The following is a 26,305-nucleotide window of genomic DNA, read 5'->3' as shown; positions in this document are numbered from 1 at the left end:
CTCGTGTCGAGCTTTTTGTCCACCAGAACCCCCAAGTCCTCTGCAGGGCTGCTCTCAATGAGTTCTTCTCCCAGTCTGTGCTTGTGTCTGGGACTGCCGAACCCAGGTGCAGCACCCTGCGCTTAGACTTGTTGAACCTCATTAGATTCACATGGGCCCTGTCCAGGTCTCTCTGGATGGCATCCCTTCCTTCTGGGGAAACAACTGCACCGCTCAACTTGGTGTCACACCTCATTTTAACATTGTGTCATAGCTTTCTTTTCCCAAGCTTGGTTATCCCATTTGAGATTGAGTCAGTTGTTTTACTGGTGAAAAGCCAGAGGATTAAGAGGCACGCTCCACCCTCCAAGAGTTCATGGAGTTGTTTTGAGTGCTCATCCTGTCTGAATTGTTTCCTGAGGACAGGAAGATGCAGGATGGTCTGAGGATATCCTCCTGCGTGAACGGCAGTATGGGCACCAGGCTCCCTGGGATTTCACTGGTGTGTTTCTATTCACGGCTTTACTCCTGGCAGGCTGTGGGGCTCCTCTCCAGTTCGCTGGCCCTATTAGCTTTGTTTCCTCTTCTAATCCTTGCTTCCTCCATCTAAGTTGGATGTTCACAAGGGCAGACTGCCTTGCCATCTTTGTAGAGCATCAGATTGAAAGAGGCCCCAAATTTTCTTACAAGTGCTGTTACATATACATAGTCAAGCTCAAAAACCATGGCAGCACGTGAGTACCACCAGAAATACGTACTCACACACTACTTACCTCTCCGTAGCAGCGGTGACACGGGAGCAGAACTAGAATCTAAATAAAACATGAGTTAAGAAGTACGTCTCCCCAACATTATTCCTATTGCTTTGCTTCCTCCTGTTGCGTATTTTCTGTATTACGGCCTTTGAGGCTTCATCTCATTCACTGCTGGGGAGATTCTCTTCTTAACTCCCAACATGCTTATTGACTTAAACACTACGAGCTTTATTTTCTTATCTTTTTCACCTTAAATGCATGGAATGAGGTGTTCTGCAAAGTATTCAACAACTGAGTTTTTGCATTCCTTGCTCAGCAGACTGATACTTGTGCAATGGACAGCTGAGACCAAAGACTAACACCAGTCCATCAAAATACTTAGTTGTTTGATGCTTGGTGGAAGAGCACGCAGATGTGAACTGCATCTTCTTGCATCAGGCTACACTGACCCTCTAACTTGAAAGTCCTACAAATAAACTAACAAAATTGGAATTCAGAGACAGAATCTTGATGCCGTTGTAATCCTTCATATTCCCCATAATTCAGAAGTTTCATAGCAATTCAGAGGTTTTGGTCAATGGCTTTAATTTTATTTCAATCATTTGTCACATTTAACATGACAGACATAACAATATGCAAGCTTCCTGCCTACTAGTTCCTACTTCCATTTTACTAGTGAAGGTCTAGAAAACCACTTTGTCATTTTTCCATTGCTAGAGTTAGCTCTCAGTCCAAGAAACTCCTCAAAAGCAAATCCAGACTTAAGATCCTTGTAATGGAAGGGTCTCCATTGTGATTATGTCCTTGTGAACAAATTACCCTTTGACTGTAATCATGATTTGTGTATTTTGCTGAAGCTTCTTTTACACTGCAGGAACTGTGTCATCTGCTCTAGGGAGGCTGCAACTGTTTAAGGAAGTCTGCTTTTGGCACTCATTTATCACTTCGGTGATTAAAAAAGAAGTGACAAGCAGAGTCTCAGACAGGAACTGTACCCCCTGCCCTGTGTCACACAGCTTGGACGAAGTGCTTAGATGAAACAGACCAAAGAACATTTAAACAGCTACAGGATATGCTGTAGGGAAGCACCAGGCTACTCAGGTCAGCCCTCGTTAGAAATAACCAGTTCCCAAACGCTACATGATGAAGGGTTATTTTTATGTTAGAAACCAGAGCAACCGAAGAGAACACAAACAAATTGGTTTTGACTTCCACAAACCATTCGTAGCATCATACCACAACCCAAACTCCAGATCCCCCTTAACCACGTAAAGAAGAACTCCACAGTCATGCTTAGGCTTGGACTGCTCGGGTGAGAAATCCTCCAGCAGTCAGTCAGGACATACTTTGTTCCCTTTTCTGAGAGGTCCCAGGCCCCCCACAATTTTCTGCCCCAGACTCCAGGGTGGCAAAGCTCCAGCAGAAAGGAGAGGATGTGATGAGAACAGCTTGGATCAGCTTTCCTGCTGAAGTCTTAACCGTGCTCTCAATAGCACCCACACCCCATTCTTCTCAAAGCAGTGGGGACTTGTGCTGCTGAGAATCAGTCAGCTACGTGAATTTAAACTAACTGGCAGTGACACACTGATGCTTCCAGTTAAGGCACCAATATCCTGGAGAAGTTCTTCCACGGGACAAGGGATGGGGCAAGAAGTAGGGAGCAACCAGGTCAGGGCTGTATTACCCAAAGCACGTGATTTCATACAGCACTAAGATGCACAACACCAGCACAAATGAAGTTACTCCGGTGAAAGGTCTCTCAGACCCGTAACAGGCAAAGGTCTGTCTTTTTTCCATCTGCCCGCCAGACGATTACAAATCCATCACAGCCGGAGGACTGACTTCAGAGGGAAATAAAAAGTTGCACGCAACCTCTCAATATGGCCCTGATTAAGCAGTACAAGACACTGGATATCCAGTTTTGCTGAGAGCACCCGACAGCTTTGAATACTGCTAATCATTTAAACAAAACCTTCCAAAAATAAATTCAAGACTATTTTGATGTGGTCAAACTAAAACACCTCTACACCTCCCCCAAGAGGGCTAGTATTTTCTAAATTGCCGAATATTTTTTTAAAGTTCAACTCAAGTTGCAACTGTTTTACCTCCCAGACTTCCAGGGCAGCAAAGTGCCGCTCAGTCACCGCTGTCTGTATCTTGAACAGGGGAGGAAGAAGCATTTTGGAAAACAAAGCACGAAAGCCACAGTTAGTCATACAGCCCTTGTGCAATAGCAAAAATGCCACAAGCAATTGCTCCTCCGGCAAGCTTGCAACACATCTGGACAGAAGAACTGTCTACCTGCTGGGCTCCGACACACTGGTAGAGGGGCCAATGGGGAGATCAGCTGCAGTCAGGGAATTCACACCCTTGGCTCTCTGCAGGTCAACAGGTTTCCTCCAAATTGCTCTACTTCCAAGCACAAACACGTGGGTCTCTTGTTCCAGCTGTTACAGAAGTGCTCCAGTGGCTGAGCAGCTCTACCAAACAGATGGACACTCACCAAGTCTCCACACCAGTACAATTAACTCCCACAACTGACCTGGGCTGATAATGCTTTTCTCGTGGCAAGGCCATGTTTTTCCCTTCTAAACAGAGGCCCTCAGATTTTAGCTGAAAAATATTTTTCTATTTCAATTTTTATTTCTCAAAAAGAGGCAAGAACATCTTTTTATGAACTACCCCATTCAGAACAGGCCCTGAAACAGAGACACTTGCAAAAAGCAATTTGCCGTCAGCTTGTAGGACGGAAGCCTCTGCTTATGAGTTGAAGAAACTCTGCATTTTACCCCAGTAACTGTGACTTGAGGGATTCAAAACCATACACTTGTAGGGGAAAGGGATAAAGTTGCGCCAGGGGAGGTTTAGGTTGGCTATCAGGAAGAACTTCTTTACTGAAAGGGTTGTTAGGCATTGGAATGGGCTGCCCAGGGAAGTGGCTCAGTCACCATCCCTGGAGGTCTTTAAAAGATGTTTAGATGTTGAGCTTAGTGATATGGTTTAGTGGAGGACTTGTTAGTGTTAGGACAGAGGTTGGACTGGGTGATCTTGGAGGTCTCTTCCAACCTAGACGATTCTGTGATTCCAGGTGGTCAGCCACTTATCACCGTGCAGGGAAGAGTGGAGAAAAGCCAGCATCTCCAGAGCAGCACGTGGTTTTGAACAGCTTTTGTGGAAGACTCCACTTTCAGGGAGTCAGGCAGTAAGGAAAAGCAAGCTGCTGGTTTGAGGCATAAATCAAACGTTTTGTTAATGCTAGTTTTGCTTTCACCCACTTCCTTTAATTCGGCCTGGCCTCAGTCCAAGTCCAGCTGAAGTCAAAGAGTTCAATACCCACCACTTTCTGTTCCTGTTGTCTTGACGGGAAGTTCCTGCATGGAAACTACCATCTCAGCCTACCTCCTACATTCTCAGTTCCTTTGTCCATGCTTTTAGAAAGTTTTTGTTGTTTGTGTTTTTTTGCTTCAAAATGCAAGACAAATTTACTCCCTTTAGAAGGGGAATAAATTAACCAGAAATGAAAGGAGATGCACCAAGCGAGTCCAGATCAGCAGCCAGAGGTAGAAGCCATGGCAGGGTATCACAGCTCCCTGCGAACTTGCATCCCACGCAGGCTGGCCCTTCGCTGGCCACCCTCCTCTCCTCTGAAGGGATCTCCTGGATCTTGCTCCACCATCATCTTCTCTAGATGAGGTGATCTTCACCTAACCATCGTCAGCAAGGCTGACGCAAGGGCGAGCTTGTATGTAAGGTTTACACTGTGACCAAGTAACTGAATAAAGGAAACATCTGTTAAGTCACTCTGACAATACAAACAACAGCCCGAAAGTGTGCAAGGTTTTTTGCTCACAGTATGCAGTTAGAGAGCTACCACCACAGTGCAGCACCACTTACAGTACCAATGCCACGTGGCAGTAGCACTGTAACAGCACCGAGTACCAGCTTTGCCACGTCCTTTAGGGCTGAACCAAGCCTAGGGGTCAGTGCTGAAAAATTTAAATTAGCGAAAGAAAATTAAGTCCTTACTCCACAGGCAAGGAAGATTGTCTACAAACTGTTCTGAAAAGAAATACCATTCCCATTCTTCCATCCATGCTTAATTCTGACTTCAAGGGCCTACAAAACAAAAAAAAATAATCATTTTGCAAGTGTATTGGAAGATCACTGACTGCAGCCTGGTTTTCCCATTAATTTTTCACCAACTTTCACTGCCTTAGCTATAAAACCCTATGTATTCCGGAACATATGAAGTAAAGAAAATTAAGGTATTTCTTCAGTTTTTGAAGACTTAAAGAAATAATCTAATCTAGCGCAGCCTCCAGTCTCTCACCAGTTTGGCATGTTACAAATTATCTGTACTGTCTCTGACTACGCCTTTGGCTGTTTGATGGTCCTGATCTCTTCAAAGCACCCATGCAGAACACATGAGCAGTAAATTTTGCTTTGAACTTCATTTCCATCTCCCTCTCTCCCAAAAGCAAGAAACACAGCTGGCAGCTCAGGCAATGGGTGCAAGTTAAATAACTTCAACAGGATTTCTCTCAGCTGCTTACTACTTCAGCCACGTGCAGTTTTGTTTAGTCTTTAGTTCTTTAGATTTTCTTTAATAAAAAGCTTTACAGAAGCATTTCAGCCTTTCTTATTGCAGCTTTTTAATGGTTAAAGCTAGAGATAAAAGTGCTTATTTTCAGAGAGAGCAGTGATTATTGATGCTTTTTGTAGCCTTCAGTATTAACTGCTCACTCAAAGGAAGAGACTGCAAGTTGTGAGGAAATTAAGTGTTTCCTGCTTAATTTGAGAAGCTGATGCCTGCATTGTGACCCACAGATAAGTAGTGCATAAAAATAAAAATGCACTGACGAGCTTTAACAAGTACTTCCCTGCTTTCCTGTCCACTGAATAAGAGCTATTGTTTTGCTTATAGAGCTGGTTTATAGCTTACAGCTCCTCTTTTAAATCACACTATGATATCACAGAGTAAGAGCTGCCAAGTGCCCTTGTACTCCTTGATGAGTAAAACATATACGCCAAGTAATTCACCTCAAAGACAAACATCAGCATCACTTCTCTGACCACTGACACAGCTTCTAATGGGTACCAAGGGGCTATGTAAAAAGCACTTTGTTTTTTCCTTCACCAGAAGTTGAAGACGCTCTTGCATTGTGTTGCCAGACTGGAAAAAACAAACCCTTCTTAACCATTCCTGCCATGTGTTACTATTCTGAGACACCACCCTGAGTCACCATAAGCTGCCGAAAAATTTACTAACCACAATTAAAGCTGCTGATTTCAATCCGCTTTAATAGCTTTATAAGGAAATTTGAGGCCTAGAGTTAAGAATTACTCCATCAGCATTACATACACCGGTGCTGTACAAGTTGTTGTGTGTATGCATGCACTTTGTGCCACTCATTTGCACACAACAGTGGAAAAAACTTTAAAGACTGCATTAAACCGGATTAAAAGATACCTTGTTCCTTAACTGTAAGCTTCCTTCCTGCGGGTACAGCAGATGCAACATTCAATGCAAAACTGTACCTTTGGTTTGGATTAAGTCAAGGTGGCACTGTCAGAGAGGTGATCCAATCTCTTGACTTCACTTCCCTTACACTGCTCATTCATACAGTTACCTGAAGTCTTTTTTTTTTGTTTGCTGTAGCATTGATATTCAGTTAGAGCAGGAAAATTCTAGGATTCACAGGTTTCCTCTAAATTGGCCCTTCCCATATAACAGAAAGAACCGCGTCTGGTCTTCTTCCTTCTCTGACAGGTGTTCTTTAGTCTGTTGCAGTCCTTCTCAGCTTTTATTTTCTTGCTTGAAATTTGCATTCAAGTTTTCACACACTTTCTAAATTTGCTTTCTGATTTTTTGCACCTTCAACCAGAGCTTTCATTTTCTATGCCTCAAAACTTCAGTCTGTAACACAAAATAGGGCATTAAAGAAACATGATAGAGACAGAAGAGCTCAAATTGCATTACTTCGGAAGCTTTAGGAGCTTCCTTTTACATACACACAACGTGAAGCATAGATAAGTTTTAGAGCACAGAGACTTGCATACGAGTTTGCTAAGCTATGAAATAGTGACATGTGTATGACATCTAGAAAGCGATTAAAAGCAACCAGAACCCACCTGGAAATGGCCACATCACTGACATGTGTTAGATCTAAAGATGACCGAAGGACCAGTCTCAGGAACTCGCTCAACAGAAGTTTATTTGTACGTGGTACGCTGGTTCTTAGACCAATTCACAACTGCTTACAGAGTGAGTGATGTGCGCACAAAGTGGGATTGTGCAGAAGAGCCCCCCGCCACGTTAAGTCTTGCACAACCACCAATTATCACATGGAGTGAAGAGACATCACTCTGTTTTCTGAGAAGGCAGGCTACCACCAAGAAGCCTTTAAATATCAGGACATTTAGAGCACCATCCCCTGCAGTTCTGCATTTAGAGCAACACAAACTCTCAGTTTTGTTGTTGCCGTTTTGTTTTTTCCCCCAACACTAGTGACTGAAGACAGGAATGACGCAGATGCAAGACAAGGCTCCCTGAAGGTCAGAAAAAGCTGCCTGACTCCAGACACTCCCCACTGTGGGATTATTTCTACTTGGGTAAAGAGGAGACAGCCCTCAGGTGCCTCAAAGCCCTTTCTGTCAATTTTTCATTGTGGTCACTGACACAGCTGCTTGCAAAGAGGCCATTCAGAGCAGTCTCGTGCTTGCAGCTCCGTACATCCTACACATCTCCCTGTAAAGGTCAGTTTTACGTGGGTTGACTTGGCACACAAGCCCCAAGTCTGAGCCAGACACGAAAGCAGAAGCAAGCACAGTCTTGCCTACAGAAGTCCCACCAGTCTATCACGAGAGCTAAAAAGGAGACTAACTCCCCCGCGACAGGTATGGTTTGCTGGTGTAAAGATGTGGGTGATGGCAGTTTCTCCTATAAGGGCCGTGTACCATCCCATGGCAGCATCAGGTACCTTCAGATCAGGGTAACGTCAGTCATGCATTGGAGACAGAGAGCTTAAAGGCAGTATTTACTTACTGAGGGAAAAAAAGTCACACCCCCAAGCCAAAACAATACAGAACGCTGAGGACAAACAGTTCAGTGCATCTGACGTGCAAGCTGAGGTCCCGGTCGCACTGACACAGGCATCGTGTGACTTATTTCTCCAGTTCTAGACTTTAGCCCTGCTGGCAGGGGTGTCAGACACTTAAAATGGTAAACAGGAGGAAGTTCAACGTAACTACTCTCAACCCTGTTTCTCCCCCGTTTTTCTGGAAGCAGACACGTACCTGGCTCACCACAGACTCAGATGTCAGTAAATGCTGACGCTGAACCCTCGAGCAACGTTCTAGGTCTCCAGGCCTCCATGCCAAGCAGCTCTGCTTAGAGATTGTAACTCCACAAGGGAATTTTCAGCTTCTGCAATTCTGTTCTTTAGCGTCCAACGTTAATGCACTGCTCACAGTGCTCAAGAGGTAACTTCCTAGGCAACGGGATTCATGCAAGCTATTTAGATTTCTCAAAGTTGTCTTTCATGGAAGTATTGAATATTTGAAGACTATTTAAATAGTTTTGCTTTTTTAACAGAAGTGTAAACGTTTCCTTTGTGACAGCATAATAGTTCGCCATATTGTAAAAACATTTTTATATTGCGATTTTATATAAACCGATAACAGAAAAACTACAGTCAAAACAGCAACTTTAGCTATGGAAGAAGAGCAGCTGACGATTCAAGCCCTAAGCAACTTTTACGTAAACAAACACCATCAACCCTCAGAGGTGGCAAAGTATCACCACCCCTATTTAATATGGTAATCACAGTATTTAAGTTCCACTACAGAATCATAATGTAATTACAAATTCCCAGACAGCTGCGCTCAGCGCACATTTCATACAGGCTGGAGAGCTGCCTGTTAGCTCTGCATGCCATGCTACTGATAAAAAAAAAGTTTTACGCCTCCATGTGATTAGACCTTTCATGCTAGCCCTACATCTTTCAGGTGACAGGCAACAGCATCCAAATCTGATGACAGGAATACACCCAAAAACCCAAAACGTGAATAGGCACACATCTCCCACCATGTGCTGTGATATTTGTAAGCCTTTGGGCAGCAAAGGTGAGGATTTCTGAGCCTGTCAGCAGGATCCAGTTGCCACAGCAGGTACTCACAGCCAACATGAATTTACTTGAGGCAAGGGAGGAAGAAAAGAAGGGTGAGGTCGAAGGGAGGGAGATCTGGCATCACCTTTCACAACAGTGTCACTAGGATTTTTCCTTCCCTCCTCTCAAGATCTACCTACCTCCCAAAATCCACAGATCTCAGGCACATGGCAGCTCCAAAAGGAGACAACTCCAAAAGGGGATGAGGACGGAGGTGTGAACGTGATGACAGAGGGCGGTTCAGACCACGGGATGACTACCACTGATACGATGGCAGCAATGTGTAACAGCCGGCGTGCTACAACTGGGTGTCACACAGCGAGATACCCCACAGGGCTGATATCCTGGCCAACACCGGCCACGCACTGCCGAAGGCATCTGCAGTATGAGCTTAAGGGCTAACGAAGAGCTAATGGAGGGACCCAAGCCTCCAATCGCTTCCTGAGTGACTTGAAAGCATTCATTGGGTGGAGATGCTCTCAACACTCCGGAATTCCACAGGTTTTGCAGGCAAACCCCTAGAAGACGACCACTCACAAGCAGAAACAGACCACAGCAGTATAATCTCGGTGCATGGATTTCCCTTAACGGCTCTGCACCGGCCCCTCAACTCTAACAAAGAGGACTTTGACTCTAAAATTATCTTGTAGCTAATTTAGGATAATCTTACACAGCTTGCCTGTTTTTTTCACCTCTGTTCTCTCTGAAAGCATACCCCTCCCTTTTTTTATCTTCCCATCCTGAGTTCACCTTCTTCAACACTGAGGTGTTCAATCCACACGCCACCACCCAAGATGCCTGTACATTAAACAGCTCCCTCCCACAGCTCTTCTGCTTAGAGCGGGGCATGAGGTTCAGAGCCAGGCTACACGCTGCCTCCAACCAGAGCCAGACAGTGCCAGAAGTGTCCTCTCCTCTCACTACACCTCCAAGCAAGAGGAACCGTTACCTCCCCTCCAAAGTCAGGGATATCAAAGGTCGAGATGCAAACCTTCCCTGACACATCAGGAGAAAGCGGTGACTGCTTTCGGAAAACTTAGAAGAAAAAAAAAAAGGCAGGATTTTGAGGCTTCTGCAAGGGGACTGCACCAGCGCTTGTAGTCAAAATCATCGTCTGCGCACATGCTATGGATTTCACCAACACATTGAGAACTGTTAGAACCACCAGCAAAATAAAGCTGGGGTTAGTAACAAGAATCTGATTCCCATTTAAGAGAAATTGGAATCATCCAGGGGGTGCACGCAGATATCGTTGGGGGTGCAGCTGACCAAGCCATAGCAGAGCAGGCGCCTTGTGGCTGCAGCCAGCTGCTTCACCTACAGCAGGAACACGCAACAAAAACTTTACCTGAAGAATTCAGCACCGCAGCACCCAGAAAGCTACAAAAACACGCTAATTAGCTAAGTTAGGCACCGAAAAGCAGCAAACACCCCTCAATCCCCACAGAAGCGACCCGCCTGAGGACCCAGCTCTCCACTGAGCCCTGCCAAGCTTCCCCTCAGCCAGCCCAGCATCCAGACACGGAGGGAAGGGATGTTTTATTGCAAAACCCACAGCTCCTACCTGCTGCGAGAGGTAACGTGTCAGGTAAGGGGCGGGAGGTGGCGGCGGCGGGGCTCCCCGGCGGCGGCGGGGCGCCAGTAAGGCACCGACCTCGCCGAGAAGGAGAAGCAGCAGCAGGAGGAGGAGGAGAAGGAGGAGCCGCGGCATGGCAAGGCCTTAGGGCGCTGCCCGCCGCCCGGCCGCTTTATGGCGGCCCCACCGCCCCCTCCCCGGCCGGTGCCGGCAGGAGCCGGCGAAGGGGCGTGGCCGCACCTACGCCCCCCGCGGGGCGCTCTGAGGGACGGTACCGGAAGGGGAGGGGTTTTCGCTTGGGTGGGCGGGCGCTGAGGGTTTAGAGGGTTGCGATTGGTTGCGCCGAGAGGGGACGACGCGCGCGCCCTCTCGCGGTTGGCCGGCCGAGGTGGCGGGCGTGAAGTGGGAGGGGCTCGCGGGCAAAGGGGGCAGGCACCCTCGCATCTCATTGGGTGGAGCTGGGGGAGGCCCTACCGCCGCGCTGCGTCGCCATTGGCTGAGCGCCTCCTCGTCCCCGCCCTTAGCAACGGCCCCTGGCAACCACCCGTACTTCCGCCTTCTCCTCGGGGGCCGCGCCGTCATGGCGCCGCGCCAGGCGCTGAGGAGGCCGGGACGGGGACGGGGACGGGGACGGGGACGGGGACGGGGACGGGGACGGGGACGGGGACGGGGACGGGGACGGGGCCCCCGCGGCGGGGCGTGGGGAGCCCCGCGGCTCCCTCTGGCCCTCGGCGTCCTCGGGGAGCGGGAGGCGGCGGCCGCGCTGGGGTAAAAGCCGCGGCGCGAGCCCTGGGAGCCGCCAGAGGGCGGCGGGCGCCCGTGGAAAGCGTCGGTGAGGAGCGGCAGGGGAAGGGGCTGGGGGTCCGGGCGGTGCCTCGGGGCTCAGCGCCTTCGTTGGGGTCGCTGGGTTCGGTTTCGTGAGAAACTAAGTTGTGTTTTTGCGGTAGAGAACTCACCTTCCGTATTCCAAGGTAGCTGTGTAGTCGTAATAAGGAGAAATGCTAAGTAGATAAGTGGACAGTAGAAGGCCTCGCTGTTCCAAAATAAGGTAGAAGCTTGACGAAAACAGGATGGGCAGTGTGAGAACGGTAAAACAAAGATCACAAGTTCTCAAAACACAGGGAAAAAAAAAAAAGGAAAAAGGAGAAATTAAAGGGTTGATCAAAAAATTGTGCATATATGGTATAGCGGAGCGTCGAGTAGCTTGTGAACCCGTAGTAGTCAGCCAATGAGGAAATAGGGGAGGTGATCAGGTGTTGGGTAATAGGGAATAAAAGGCTACGATTTGTTTACTAAAATGCACTCCTAATTGACAGGACGCCCGCCATTGCAATCGTGAATAAAATAGCTTCACAGAAGGTCCTGTCTGGAGAAAATTATTGAGATTTTTCTCACAGTTTGAAAGCCAGCAGATCTTCTGCGTTTGGGCTGTGTTTGCTTCTGACCAGCTGGCAGATGTTATTTCTGCCATAGAAGGCGTTACTGGGATTGAGCCCCTTGCTCTAAAAGGGTCTCTTAACATAACCTGTGGAAAAATGCAAATTCTTCTATGCTTTAACTCCCAGTTTTCAATAGAATACTTAAAAATATTTGCCATGTTTTCAGGGATGTCTTCATTAAAAAGTTCAGATAGGTGACAGTATGCTTTGTTTAGATAGTTGTGAGTTGAAAAGCAAGTGGAACGTGGAGCACCTGCTGATTGCTCTAAGCCCATCTTTGGGGGCACTTTTATGAGTTCTTTTTTATACATTGCTGTGTTTTATTCATACTGCGTGGTGGTGTCTTGTACTGCAAGTAAAACAAAAGAGTTCTAGTTTAGCACAAATTGAAGGTGGGCACCACTTAATGTCAAATGAATCCCTGCTCATGTATGTTCTGAAGAGAAATTTTTCATTTTGGTTGGCCGTCCAGTAAAGCTTTTGCCTTTTATTGTCTCTCTCTCTTTTTTTTTTTTTTTTCCAGGCCTTTTTGCCGTAGGGAATATTTGTTTATCTGATTTTGGTTTTCCTCTGAACTACTCAGAGTAGTGACTTCAGTCACTCACGTTTTTCTAGTACGCGTGTTACAGTTCTCGTTTTTACCAGAATGCTGATAACAGTGCCCCTAAGGGCCAAGGGTTTGGCCGAGACTCGAACTGTTTTGTAGCAAAGTATGAACAAAATGTCAGCGTTGATTATAAAACAGCTTTTAACATATAAAAGCCATATCCAAGTCTCCTTTATCTCCTTAGCCGTCTACTTCCCTGAGGGAGTTATGGGGTGAAGAAGTGGAATTCACTTCCTATTCTGGGTTTGTTCTGCAGTATACGTTGAAAGGAGATTTATAATTAACTATTACTGTAATAAATGTGCTTTTTCAAAGAAGGATTTATAAAGCCTTGTTTACATCAGCTGTAGAGAACGTTTTGGTAGCTAACGTTGGAACTCTCTCTGATTAACATTTCATAAAACCAAAATTCATTAAACATTTTGACTTTCCTGTTTCAGGTGATTCTGTGAGTACATGAACAAAACGAGAGGACTCTTGGCTGCCTCTGTAGTTTCTGTCCAGAACTCCTGCTTCATTTATCCTGCTTGTCAGAGCTGCTTTTCTAGGCTGGTGCTGAACCCCAAGAGGTACGTGCTGTAAGCTGTTCCATCCCGCTGGCTGTTCACTGTCAGAGGCCTTGCAGGTATCTGAGAGCTGAGCACGAAGTTACCGCTGACTAATCGGAGAAAGAAATGATAACTTACATAAATATCTGAAATTAGGGCCATTTGGATTTCTTTAAAGTTCTGTAGCAGTTTGAAGATCACTAAGAATCAAGAGTTATATTGTGCCACGTGAAGTCAAAGGATAGTTCAGGAGAATGCAGATGTGTGTTAATATCTTCCAACTGCATCCCTTGCACTTCAATTCTTTGGTGCTGTTCTGAAGTTAGAAAGCGTTAGTTAAAAGCCCCTGCAAATCAAACCATTTATTTTCTTTATTTCTTCTTATTCTGTGTGTTCAATGCACGATGTAATCCATTATGATTCTTCCACTTGCTGTGTGTCCAGGTAGAGATGAGCTTTCCTTTTTTTCTTCCCACTGTTAACGTCCAACTTGTGACACATAAAAGAACAACAAATCAATGAGTATCAGCACAAAATGGAAGGAGCTGGCTTTGCAAAGGAAGGATATCTGTTGTTTCGCATGCTGAAGTCAAAGATGTAACAGCGCTATTTCCTGATGGTTTTTTTAAATCTAGGTTTTATACTAAAGTTCCAGAAAGAAATATCCCAGTAGACAGCAAAACACAAACAGACAGAGGTGCCAAGGAATTCAGAATCCCCCAAAGGTCATTCAAAGCCCACTGTATCTCTGCAGCTTGACAACAGACTAGCATTTAATCGATCTACCAAAGAAGCCAGAGGGATTCAGTAGTGATACAGGCCCCTTGCTGAGCTTACGTTAATATTAATGCCTCTAGGGCTAAAGACTAAGAAACAATCTTATAATTTGCAATGGAATATTTGATGCATTATTCTAGTGGCATTTAAACTGCAGATCAGATCTTAGCTCGGCAGTGAAGTTCATGTGTTCAACTTGTTTTTTATTCTTTTACTGTCCCTTCTCAGATTTAACTGTCTGAAGTGTGGCTGCACAGGTGAAGCCAAAGACGTAGGGTACAGATACAGATTGTCCCTGAAGATTGCTGACACAAATGATTTGTTTGACATTAGTGTGTTTGGAAGTTGCTTAGATCCATTCTTCGGTGTCACTGCAGGAAATCTGCAAAGGTAAGGAACGGATTGCGTCTGCCTGTATAACTGCTGCTTTTTCTTCAACCTCAAAAGAAAGAAAAAATGAGATGGGCTTGGATGGTGGGGAGACAAATGGGAAAAAAGCTGTTAAAATGTTCCCTTCCAGCATTTCCCTAGTACCCGTCACCTTGAGAAAATGGTCAAGTTTGTTTTCTTCCTGAAATCTTGAAATTTTGATATGTATTACTCTTATGTAAGAGATCCTCCGCTTTTCCGTTGAAGATGTATTAGAGCGAGTCCAGAGGAAGCCACAAGGATGATCAGAGGGCTGGAGCACCTCTCCTGTGAAGACAGGCTGAGGGAGTTGGGGTTGTTCAGCCTGGAGAGGAGAAGGCCCCAGGGAGACCTCACAGCAGCCTGCCAGTACCTAAAGGGGGCTACAGGAAGGCTGGGGAGGGACTCTTTGTCAGGGGGTGTGGTGATAGGACAAGGGGGAGTGGCTTTAAATTACAAGAGGGTAGGTTTAGATTAGATACAAGGAGGAAATTCTTCCCTCAGAGGGTGGTGAGGCACTGTCAGAGGCTGCCCAGAGAAGCTGTGGATGCCCCATCCCTGGAGGTGCTCAGGGCCAGGCTGGATGGGGCTTTGGGCAACCTGGTGTGGTGGGAGGTGTCCCTGCCCATGGCAGGGGGCTGGGACTGGATGATCTTCAAGGTCCCTTCCAGCCCAAGCCATTCTGTGATTTCTGTGATTTCCGTTCTAAGACGAGTACCAGCTGCTAAGTGAGTTTCACTGTTTAGTTGGGCCCTTGGGTGGATCCTTCCACCTAAATTTGAGATGATGTGATTTTCTTCATCTAATGGCAAATTATGAAGTAAGTTGACTTTTCCAAAGATGTAAACATAATTTTCCCTCAAGATTTGAGAATAAGTCTTAAGGTAAAAAGAGCCTGTCAGGTTTGTGGTGTTTTTTTTGGTTGGTTGGTTGGTTTTGGTGTTTGGGTTGGGTTTTTTTGGTTGGTTGGGTTGGGTTTTTTTGTCATATTTTTAATTTGGCTGGGTTGTTTGGTTTGGGGGGCGGGGGGATTTTTAGTTGTTTTTCTGTTGTTGTCGTTTGGTTGTTCTTACAGTTAGGATTAAGAAAAAAGCGTGCGTCTTACAGCTTTTTTTTAATGGGACCAGGTTTTCCTTTAGCATTGAGGGATTTCTAAGAAAGGCTGTTAGTCCTTAGAGCCTGACCACCCACATAAAAAGCTTCAGACTTTCTGATATGTCAAACTGCTATGATAAGATATTCAGATATGTTCCCTTTTTCTTTCTCTCTGTTTTTATTTTCCACTGATTCGTGTTATCATCGGGTCAAAGACAACTCTTTTTAAATCCCATATTAACAGCATTAAAAATGCTCTTATGGGAGTCATTCTACACTAGAGCACTGTACTACTGTGAACTGTGAAAAGCAAAACTATTTGCATGGCTTAATATGGATGCTGCCGTCGCTGTAAAGATGCAGGCAGAAAGGATGTGTAACTAACAGCAGCGTATATGGCAGCATTATAACATGTAAATCATTGTGCTGATCCAAAAATTGGAGCCGCGCAAGGAACACCCAAATGTTGGGTGTATATTAAACCTATACAAAGTATTGTTTGCTCTTATTTCACTGTAACAAATTGAGTGAACGAAACAATTCAGTTTATAGGTTCACAGTTTCCTGTGTTCATTCTGTTTAGTTTAAGCTACCACAGTATCTTCTCTTAATTCTTCATTCTGTTTAATTTAAGCTGCCACAGTATCATCTACCTACACTACAGCTGAACTGCTATGTAAATCTTCCTGCGTCGATGCATTATTTCTGTATGTTTTTACTCAAGGTGTATTGAAGACTTTAATCAGCTGTCAGGAGAAACAAACAGAGATGCATCTCCGGGAGTGTTAGTTGAAGCAGTTGAAACCTGTTTCATTGGAAAAAGATTTATATTTGGAGTGAAGGTAATTTTTAATCCATATTACACTCTTATAATGAGTTTTTTCATTAGCTTGTAGCCAGCTGGGGGCATAGACTTATCAAGACATTTTTTCAGAATGTCAGTATCCTGAGGATAAAATTTAGGGCTAGAATATGGGAATGATTCTGCTCCTCTTCCTCAGACTTCTGTGTTATTTTAAATGAGTCACATTCAAAAGCCATCTTGAATGGCACTAGTCAGCTTGACAGCTTGTCAGGGCTGCTTTTCAGAGAGGCTGAGCAATGCCAGCTCCTGTGGATGTCAGTAACAGCTTGGAATCTGTATTAAAAAAAAAAAAAAAGCCTATACAGTTCAAGCATGAAACAGACTGCCTTTGCAAGCCTTGCCTTACCTTTCCCATGCTGCATAGTCTTCTGGTTTCTGAAATGTAGGGAGATGCACACATCCCCTTGCAGCATTTTGACATTTCTGGATTTAAGAGTGTTTAAAAATGGTGATAAAGTACAGCTGTTCAACATATGCATCTGTGGTTTGCCTGTGTGCTTAACAGGCTCTGAAATATTAGCTGTTTGTAATATTTCCACGGGAACTGTCTTTTAAGTTCTCTTAAAATGGTGCTTTTGAGGGTCTTTCATATTTTAAAGTCTGTGGACTAAATCTTACCTGGCTCAGGTGTTTTTCCTCACCCACAGGTACCACAGAACTTGTATCTGAGCTGAGATTTTCCTTGTGTTGTGTCGTAAGCAATGGAAATTGGAGAACCTTGTGGATTGACTTTATTTAGCTAGAACCATTCACCAGCTCTCTAGGTTTAATACCTTTACAAATATGAGTAATCCTTCTGTATATCAACAGCCTTGTTGCTGCTTATGCACACACAATGCCTGAACACGTATGCAAAGACCGTTTGCTCAGCCTGTGGCTCCAGACGTTTCTATATCATTTTGTTCAGCTATGCATACAGTTGCACTCTCCCAGATAAAATTTAGAATCAACACAACGTACTTTTTTAAAAAAAATACAGAGAGAGATGTATAAACATACATATATATTTTAAAATTTACCTAGAAAGGCATTGTCCTTGGCTAACAGTCTTCAATTTCAATCTTTGCACCCTGCATGGACTCAGGGAATAGAAGGGTGGATGAATTTGAAGACAGCTATATATGCTTTTGTCTTCTCTGGCGCTGTCAGACCTTCAGGGGGAGATAAAAGAAGGTTTATCCGCTTCTCAAAACATTAGATCCTCCCTCTGCTTTTAATATCACTTTATACCTGCTGTTTCTTTGGAGAGTGGAGCAGGTGTTACAAGGAATTGCAGCTGAAACTCCTTTGAAATACTACTCTCTAAATATATCTGAGAAGATAAAGGTTGTAAATTATTTCCATTTCATGGAGGTATCGCATAGAAAATAACATGCTGGCTTTGGTAGCTCAGCTGCCAACTCAGGTATCTGGTACCAGAGTGCTTCGCTTCAAGTACTGCCCAGTGCCTCCTAGACAAAAGAAAAGCACTGCCATTAGGCAGCTCGCCAGTTGCACGGAACTGTACTGGAGGAAGCCGTGGAGCACCCAGTGCCCTAATGGGAGGAAGAAAATTTCTGTGAAGTTCTTTCTTAGAATTCTTGGTTGTTTTTCCAGCTCCAAAACTCTGCATAATTGCAGCAAGCCAAGTGCCTCTCGCTGTGATGCCCTTTATAGCCCTTGCCAGTTCTTATTTCCCAGGGAGTGCTGCTTTGTGTGACAGCCTGCTTTGTCCTCTCTTTGCTGCAGGTTCTGACCTAAAAGAGATACCTAAATTTAAGCCTGACTTAAAAGGCGTGCCTTAATTGTTTTTTTTTTCTGTCTTAAACCAAAGCATTATACTAATTTTTCCTTTCCCCCCTCAGGGTTGTGCAAGTGAGGATGGAGGGTGTTCTTTTGCCAGCAGCATCTTGCAAAACTGTTCCAGAATTAACAGAGGTACAAAAACCCTTACAGCTTGCCAGATCTTCCTGCCAAATGCTGCTGTTACTGGCTTTACTGTTATCAGCTACTTTCACCGGCTCCTGCAGTCCAGGAAATTCGGGAACCATAATAACAGCTCCCACTTACCTGATTCATTGTCACCTCCAATAGGTGAACCTGTCAGCGAGCTCAGCAGCTTGTCTAGCTGGAACAGAAGCTCCTGTTTTGTTCAGTCTAGTGGCAGAGAAAGTTTTTTAGGGTGCTGGCAGCAGTCCTTCAGCCTGACTTCATCTGTTGCTTGGGTAACAGCGGAAGACTTTCCCACTCTGGAAGTGGGAAAGCTGGTGAGTGAACAGCATGAAGAAGAGGGGAGGCCTGTCTCTGCGGAATCGTGCAGTGTAAGCCTTAACAATCAAACTCTTTGGGAGTCACAGTTTTGCAGCTCTTCAGTGAGGGAAGAGAATAAAGAGGAGGAGGATGAATTAAATTCACAGCCTAGTCAGACTGACAGAATCTCTGCGACTGATAAATTAGAGAGAATTTGCTCTTCAGAGACGAAGTGTTCACTTCCAGACAGTTCCAGGTTGTTAAAAAATCCCTCAGAGTTTGGGGTAAAAAGCGTTCACCCAAAGACTAATATTGGAAACGATTCTTACAAAGAAAAATCCCCAAGCTCCCTTTTTTACGACAGACGTACCTCAACTTCTAATCATGTAACTGGAGTGTCTCAGACAGACTCCATGCTTTGGGAGGAGCTCCCGTTCTCAGAAAGCCTAAAGGAATTTTTAGCCAGAATAGAAAGCGAGAGTTTTGTAACGTCACCCCGTCTTGATGCAGGCCAACATACCGCCCTTGAAAGCAGCAAGTTGAGTGTAGATCTTAACAAATCGTATCCCAGGCAAGCCCCAGGAGGTGGTGGTTTACCTGAAGAGAGCATATCGGGGAGGTTCTTGCAACCAGCAGGGAAAGATAGTTGGGAGAGCATATCATTTGCTTGGCATCAATCAAATTCAAATCCTGTGAGTGATGAGGTGTCACAACATGAGTCCTTCTGTAGCATTTTATCTTCAGCTGACAAGGAACGTGGAGCATCTTGCGTTATACCGAACCCTCATCTACTTACTCCATCACAGTCCTTACCAGTTACATCAGAGTATTCTGCTTCCAAAAGAAACAGACAGCCCAAAGAAGCAAATACTGAAGTTTCAAAGTCAGCTTGTCCTTTTATCAATCCGCAGCGTGCTGCTGAACGTGAAACCTTCTGTTTACAAAGGAGCAAGAGAGCTACCTGTGTGCAGTCTGCGCGTGATAGCTGTTTAGCTGGTAGTGGAAATAAAGAAAATTCTTATGTAGCAAACCAAAAAAAAGATTTTATATTCACAGGGACGTGGGGCTCTGATCCAGCAATTCCCAACAACACAGGGAGGATGTATGAAAGAGAATTAAAAACATTGACAGAACTGCAAGAAAATACTTTCAAAAGCATAAATAAGAGAGAGATGATATGGAACAGTAGCTGCTCTGAAGGCAGCTACAATGCTTCTGCTGATCTCTTTGATACAAGTGAGGTAGCAAAAACTGTAGAGTTCTTAAATAAGTCATGTAACTCTCTGATACAGGAAGATACTTTGACAGGAAAGGTCACAACTCCTGAACTGGGGCTTTTTCCTGTGGATGTTCCCTGTAACAGTTTAAAACAGACCCCTTCCTTACATAGGTCCCCTCTTGCTTTTCGTAAACACAGTACACCAGTAGCTTACCCCTTTTATGATTCAGAATGCAATTCAGTTAGTGCTCAAGGCTTTGTTCCTTATTCAGAGTCAACTCCTGTGGCAAAACCTATCCAAAAACTGTGGCCTTTGGGGGAACAAAGCTCTTTTGTCACTATATTCACCCCTAAAAATCCTGCTAAAATCTGTTCCAAATGCAAGCGATCTAGGGCTTCCTTTCAAAACACTCAGTTACAGCAGCTTACTGGCAGGTTAGTGAAACGTGAAAAGCTGAGTAACAGGGAAGAGAAAGAAAGTAATAGCTCAGTTTCACAGCTGTTCCAGAACAACCAGTTGCCTGCTGACTTTGAGGAGTGGATCCCTCCATCCGCAATCAAAAGACAGAAACTTACTGCATCTTTAGGCTTAAAAATGGCTAGCTGGGCTACTGACTCGCAAGTGACCTCTGAGCACGTGGACAGGAACACGATTTCTGGAAGCAAAGAGAACAGTGAAAAAGATGCATGCTTCAGAAGTGAGGGGTTAAACTCTGGGAACACAGCTGGGATTCTAGCAACTCCTGTGTCTGCAGGTATCACCAAGGCCTTGTTTTTAAATGATTCAGTCCTGGAAACTTGTTCCTCTTCAGAAGGAAAGAATCACCTCTCACATGCAAATTATTCAGGGGTTATATTGGAAGGGGCAACAGGCTGGTCTCCTGAGTTGTTCTTCCAAGCACAGAGCCCCTTTTTCCATAAGCCAGAATAGTAAAAAATGATTATTTTATGCTGTGTTATTTTAAATTATTTTTAAGACTTTTTTTTAGAATGACTCGTGAAGAAAAGAGCTGTTTAAAAACAATTTTTATATACTTTTTGGCGTATGTCTTCCTAAGATTATCTGCTTGTTTGCAGAGCTTTGTACAATAGAGATGGGGAAGAGAGAATTCTGCTGTTACTTTATCTTACTGTAAATTAAAACATGCAATAAACACGTAAGTGTGTGAGCGTTTAATAATCTCACTTTTTCAAGTACAAATAGGTGAAGTATTTTATGGTTCACTATTGTCTCTTCCTCACAAGAAGAGCCCCTGGAGTCTGTGTCCCTTCCAGGTTCTTACTGGATGACTCTGGGGATCGATCTGAGATCGAACACGCTGCTTCTGCAGTCGAGCAGGATATCGGTGAGCTGTGCCCCAAGAGCACAGGTGTGCTGAGACTGCAGCATTTCTGCAGGCTGTGAGAAGAGAACAGTTTCTCATGACTACGCAGCGAGTCTATAGGTAAATAGACTACAAAAAAGTTCTTCCATAGCTGGTGGTGGTGGTTTTCTTTCTGTTGTTGTTGTCCCTGTCCCTCCGTGTCCTTTCCCGCCTCCTTACAGTTCAGGAAATTGAGGCACAGGTTCAGATTCGTCCAATAGTAAGAGAGCCTGAAGCCTAGTTCTGGATATAACTGAAAGACCCTAGGCAGCAAACCATTTTTTCTCCTTGCTGTCCAAGATATTCGAGCACAGCCCAGAATTTCTTCCTGCTGTTTGAGGCTGCTGCAACAGTAGGTGGCAGTGCAAGAGGCTGGGCTGGGTAGGGTCTTAAATGCCGAAGCCCAGATCTCTGTAGTCCCTGGGTCCTAAACGTAAATGGAAGAAAATAAACATCCAGTTATTGATGGGGAAAAAAAAAAAAGGGGGCAGAATTAAAGGTAATTAGATGAGATGACTGAAGGCATGACGAACATCGTACCTGTGAGTGGGGTCGCTTGTTAAGTGCTGTGCCAGTGACGCCAGCCTAAACCACGAGGACAGAGTGCAGCAGTGATGTGCTCTGACACACAGACCCCTGCGCAGGACTGCGTGACACAGCTGAAGGGGCACGCCAGTACCAGAAGAGGCTGTGTAGCTGTTATGTGCTGTTCGTGAGTTGCCCGGCTGAGCTGCAGGCCTGCAGCAAGTCAGAGCCTGTACACCCTCCGGCTGTAGGGTGAGCCTATGCGAGCCAGTCTGCATTTGTGTGTGTGCCTGCATTTACTGATGTTACACCTGTTCAAATAAAATCCTACTCGATGAGTCTGTTAAGGGGAAGCGGAAAGGGAGTAAGAAATGTAGCCTATCTGGAAATGGTGAATCTGAATTTATATCTTATGTAGAAGAAATAAAGGGAAAGACAGCGTTACCCACATCGACATCACTGAGCACAGGGAAGGAGCTGTTGAAAGGTTGTTAAGGGATTGGTGCCCTATCCAATAAAGCACATGCTCAAAACCAGTCTCCCACATAAGATGAGACTGGTGCCACTGGCTCTTAAAGCACTCCCTTGTGATGAGCTGGACAAACACCCAGCCGGACAAAAACCCTGTCATGGGGGTTTGATCTGATCTGAGTGATAGGCCAGACCTGATGCATCTAGCACTAAAACACTGCCAGAACTTCTACATTGTATACCTGACCGTGCCTTGACATGAAACGTTTCATCCAAAGTAAGTGCTTTTATTCAGTGGCAAATTTATCCCTGTACTACACTTAGAAGTAGTTTCGTACAAGCTGATATGATGCAATTGGGGGGGGGGGGGGGGGATAAAAAAAAAAAACTAAAACACAGCATGTTTAACACTGAAGGTAATTAATAGAACACCTGAAAAAACACCAAGTTTGTGGTTGATTCCTTAACCTTAGAAAGACATAAATTGAGATTAGATTTTAAATTAGATGGGACCGTCTGTACGATAGCATTGACGTTCATGCAGGGCAGCCAGAGCCCTCTGTTTTATGCAAGAGGACTGCACCAATAATACCGAAAAGTACTGTTGTGTGACAGATGCCAGTCAGTGAACTGGCATCTGGGCAGAGTGCCCCAGGTGCTCTAGAGGAAGGATTTGTATACGAGAGAGGATGGAGGCAGGCAGCTGTGGTGTTCTCACTCTTGCAGCCTGTGGGGCTTGCATTTCTCCCCCTGTGCAGGTTGTTCCCTTTTTGTTGGAAGCCTTTGTGCTCCTACAGTGTTTCCAGCCCCATCTACACGTAGCAAAGCCTGGCACAAGCGTCCTTCTGTAAAATGACCTTGCTTCTGCACCTTTCAATCTAATCTTTTCTATTCTTTTCTCTTCTGTTCTACTGAACAAGAAGAAGGTTGCACATCCCAGAGGTTACGTGGTTCTTGCAAGGAAGAGCAGCCCCTCCAGCCCAGGGAGCAGCGCCTACGTCCCTGCAGTGCCGGGCTGGGCCAGCTGCACATCCTGCACAGGCAGCCTTGCTCCACACCCCAGCTCGTCTCTTACTCTCCCCAGGCGGAAGCTGGCTGGGCTTCTCCAGCCATCACCCCCACAGGGAGCACACTCCAGCCCTCACCTCGTTCAGCAAACGCTCAGTTCCCAAACTGAGCTTCAAGGATGTTTTCTTCCCCTCCCTTTGCCCAGTTCCTGCTTAGAAGCACGCAGGGACCTTTCCCTCCGCAAATACCTTTTCCTGTTTTAGTGCTGACTCAGACTGCCAGCTTCCTGGGGAAACGCAGAACAGATGGTCCAGCCCTCATGGCAGACATTTACCGAGGAAAGACTTTCAAGGTCGGTGGAAGAGGCAATAAAAGACACATGGTGTCTTCAAGCTTCACAGCTCATTTCTCACTGTAAGTGTTAGCAGAAGGGAGGAAATCTGATCTCCAGGATGTCAGAGCGCAAACTTTATATATGGACCAAAAGGCTTAAATCAGGAGAAAAAAATCTCCTTTTTGGATCTCAACCCCACAGAAAGGCAGATCACTGGGGAAGTCCAGCAGAAGAAGCTGTCTTCTGTGGGCATGAAGAGCATGTTGAAGGCTGAAGAGAACTAGAATTAAAAAAAAAAAAAAAGGCAGTGGGACAAAGAATATGAACCAACTCAAGCATCCAAACATCACCTTCATCCACACAACTCAAGCATCCAAACATCACCTTCATCCACACAACTCAAGCATCCAAACATCACCTTCATCCACACAACCCCAGCATCCTGCTAGGACAAGAGTTTAACCAGCTACAGGTTTCAATACCCTGGAGTGAGGATGCTCCCTCTGTCAAATACCACCCTCTGGTGACTGCAGTTCGCATTTCTTTGGCATTTCCAACATGGCTATGAAGTCTCTGGTTGCCAATATTATTTTTTTTTCTTTTGCTCTAGTGCAAAGGGACAGTGCTCCCATGGACAACAGCTCTGCCTCTGCTCTTGCTACGCTGAACCCAAGCAGAAAGTCCTCAGCAGCCATTCAGCTGTAGGTCCGAATTAAATCACATCCTCCTAAAGGAATCAGTTTGTCTCATGTTAAAGGCAACTTTGCTTTGCAGATCAAATGGAAACAAAACTCAAACATCACAATCAAGCAAATCAGACACTTTAAACGCCAGCTGGAAAGGATTAAACATTTATTTACATACAGATACATATGTAAGCAATTTCTAAGTATAAAAAGGACATTTAAATAAACATGAAGCATCATACATTCATCATCCTGGTCATCCAAAACACATTCCTTTCTCAACCCCACTGTACTACACTTGAAAACAGGAACTTAGGGAAAAAAAAAAAAAAAAACACAAACAGACAGGTCCAATGGTTCTGACAGTCTATGGTTCACAGTTTGGCGATTTGCTAACACCTAAACCCTTTCCAAAGACAGCCCTATCCCAGCAACTCGAGATAAATGGTCTGACCAAATGCAGGGCATTTTCTCCACTGAAACGGTTGTGCTTGATCATCATGAAACGTGTCCACTCCTCATCCTTTTGGCCATGTGTTTAGGACATTTAAGCAACCGGGGTTCTTGCTAGAATTCTGTACATTGTGCTAAATTCACAGTTGTTGGGGAAAATACAGCAGGTCTTTGCAAAACAGCTGAATGTGTGGGAAAAGCTCCAGTCCAGGAAATTCCTTTAATGCTGTGACTTCACTGGCATGGAAGTTGCAAACAAAATGCTGCTTTTAGTGCCTAAGCAGGCTTCTAAACTACAATTAAAGCTACAGATCATGGTATGAAATGTACTTTGTTCGTGGTGTAAAAAGAATTACGTGCTTCAGTATCGATTTGTTAGTAATCAAAGCTGAGAGTAATTCAGTTTCTCTTCTGTGGAGATGAAAACACCTTTATAACTTCTCTAAAAATTGTCATAGCTTTTCAGGAAAGAGGAAACATTTTAGATGAAAAAAACCTAAACGTAAGGCAGAGTACGGAGAACTTGTCAGTTAGATAACATTACAAAGGGAAACAAGCCAGTAAACATAAAATTAAAATGCCTACTCAATGTATTAATGAATTCAAATGGGATCTGGGTGAGTCTTTCTGTATAGATCAAAGGCAGTTGGGCAAAAAGACCTCATAATCTGAAAATTCACAGAAGAGCCAAATATGTGCAGCAGAACAGAGTGAAGTGGAAATAAAAGAGGAGTAGAAAGAGGCTTGTCCCATATTGACAGCTGAGTGACTGCAGCTGCTCCAGTCCCAGGGGGTTTATTTATTTATTTTTCTTTTGTAAACAGCTGTGGGGAGTGAAATGGCTGTGACATATCTGCAGTGCATCTTGTCTTGCTAAAAAACATGGCACGTTTTAAACTATTCCTCTAAAATCCAGTGAGAGACTTGTCGCTCAAAGCCAGCATAGCACCAAGCAGTGGGTTTCCCCGCTCCCCTCATTAGATGGCCTTTTCTCCCCCAAAACATTGGCTTAAGAAGTTGTTGTTGTTTTTTTTTTTTTCCTTCAGCGCTATGTGGAGGCCCATGCTAAGGCTTTCTTCCAAACAGCTTGCAAGAGCAGAGGCAACAGCAGTGCCTGAAATCACCGCCGCCCTCCCCGTCATAAACCAAACATTTCATCCTCACTCCATTAAAACATCAAAATAATGTTCCCCGCTCCTTCACTCCCCTCTCCATAAAGGCTCGGCTGCTGGGGATGCTGTGGCCGCTGCATTTACTACAGCTCATGCCCGCAGTGTAACCCAGCGCCTGAGTGATAGCAGAGTGCTCCCCAAGCGGAGCATCCCAATCCCAGAGCACCTCCCCAGGCGGAGAGCAGCGTCCGCATGTGTGTTCGCGATGTACTCGCCTGCACCATCCGCCACTGTTTCTTCGCTCCTGTTGGTCCCACAAAAAGGGAAACTCCTAACAGGCTGCCCTGGCTGAGAATAGGCTTGTTGAATTAGTTAGGTTTATGCTTTGCCAGTAAGAAAGTCAGGGTGGCCCAGAAGACAAGCCATGGATGCTGACGTGAACTGCATCTTCTTAGAATCATGGGATCACAGAATATCCCAAGCTGGAAGGGACCCTCAAGGATCATCGAGTCCGACCCCTGGCTCCACACAGCGCCACCGAAAAATCAGACCCTATGTCTGAGAGCATCGTCCAAATGCTTCTTGAACTCGGGCAGGCTTGGTGCCGTGACTGGGGAGCCTGTCCCAGTGCCCAACCACCCTAACCCTACTTCTAACAACCCATCTTCCCTGGAGAACCATTTAGCA

At 45.0% G+C, this 26,305-nt stretch overlaps 2 protein-coding genes across 4 annotated transcripts in view; one reads left to right on the top strand and one right to left on the bottom strand.

Annotated features, from left to right (window-relative positions):
- The window catches only part of LOC121063678 (prolylcarboxypeptidase), a 30,132-nt gene extending 19,377 nt beyond the window's left edge, over positions 1 to 10,755 (bottom strand). The window contains exon 1 of one of the 3 annotated variants that reach the window (XM_040544334.1): positions 10,467 to 10,755. In XM_040544334.1, the coding sequence (XP_040400268.1) occupies positions 10,467 to 10,613 (147 nt within the window). In that variant the 5' untranslated portion in view covers positions 10,614 to 10,755. Of the gene's footprint in view, positions 1 to 8,030; positions 8,050 to 9,042; positions 9,156 to 10,466 lie in introns of those variants that run through there. The other 2 variants (XM_040544335.1, XM_040544336.1) reach the window with 2 other exon arrangements.
- Positions 10,756 to 11,157: 402 nt separating this feature from the next.
- DDIAS (DNA damage induced apoptosis suppressor) lies at positions 11,158 to 20,821 on the top strand. Its single transcript, XM_040544333.1, has 5 exons — positions 11,158 to 11,310; positions 12,965 to 13,093; positions 14,078 to 14,239; positions 16,077 to 16,194; positions 18,062 to 20,821. Exons 2-5 carry the CDS (start codon positions 12,981 to 12,983, stop codon positions 20,594 to 20,596), a joined length of 2,928 nt encoding a protein of 975 aa, XP_040400267.1. The 5' UTR covers positions 11,158 to 11,310; positions 12,965 to 12,980; the 3' UTR covers positions 20,597 to 20,821.
- Positions 20,822 to 26,305: the final 5,484 nt, after the last annotated feature.

The sequence above is a fragment of the Cygnus olor genome, chromosome 1 (assembly GCF_009769625.2).
Source record: "Cygnus olor isolate bCygOlo1 chromosome 1, bCygOlo1.pri.v2, whole genome shotgun sequence".
NCBI classification, from domain to species: Eukaryota; Metazoa; Chordata; class Aves; order Anseriformes; family Anatidae; genus Cygnus; species Cygnus olor.
The sequence above is the reverse complement of the archived record's forward strand: the minus strand, read 5'-3'. Positions and strand labels throughout refer to the sequence as shown.

What these genes read in the sequence shown, in the direction of transcription:
- DDIAS (XM_040544333.1), top strand. Translation starts at nt 12,981, where the DNA reads ATGAACAAAACGAGAGGACTCTTGGCTGCCTCTGTAGTTTCTGTCCAG. An exon ending in CTGGTGCTGAACCCCAAGAG is followed by an intron (nt 13,094 to 14,077) that starts GTACGTGCTGTA and finishes GTCCCTTCTCAG; the next exon opens with ATTTAACTGTCTGAAGTGTG. An exon ending in ACTGCAGGAAATCTGCAAAG is followed by an intron (nt 14,240 to 16,076) that starts GTAAGGAACGGA and finishes TTTTTACTCAAG; the next exon opens with GTGTATTGAAGACTTTAATC.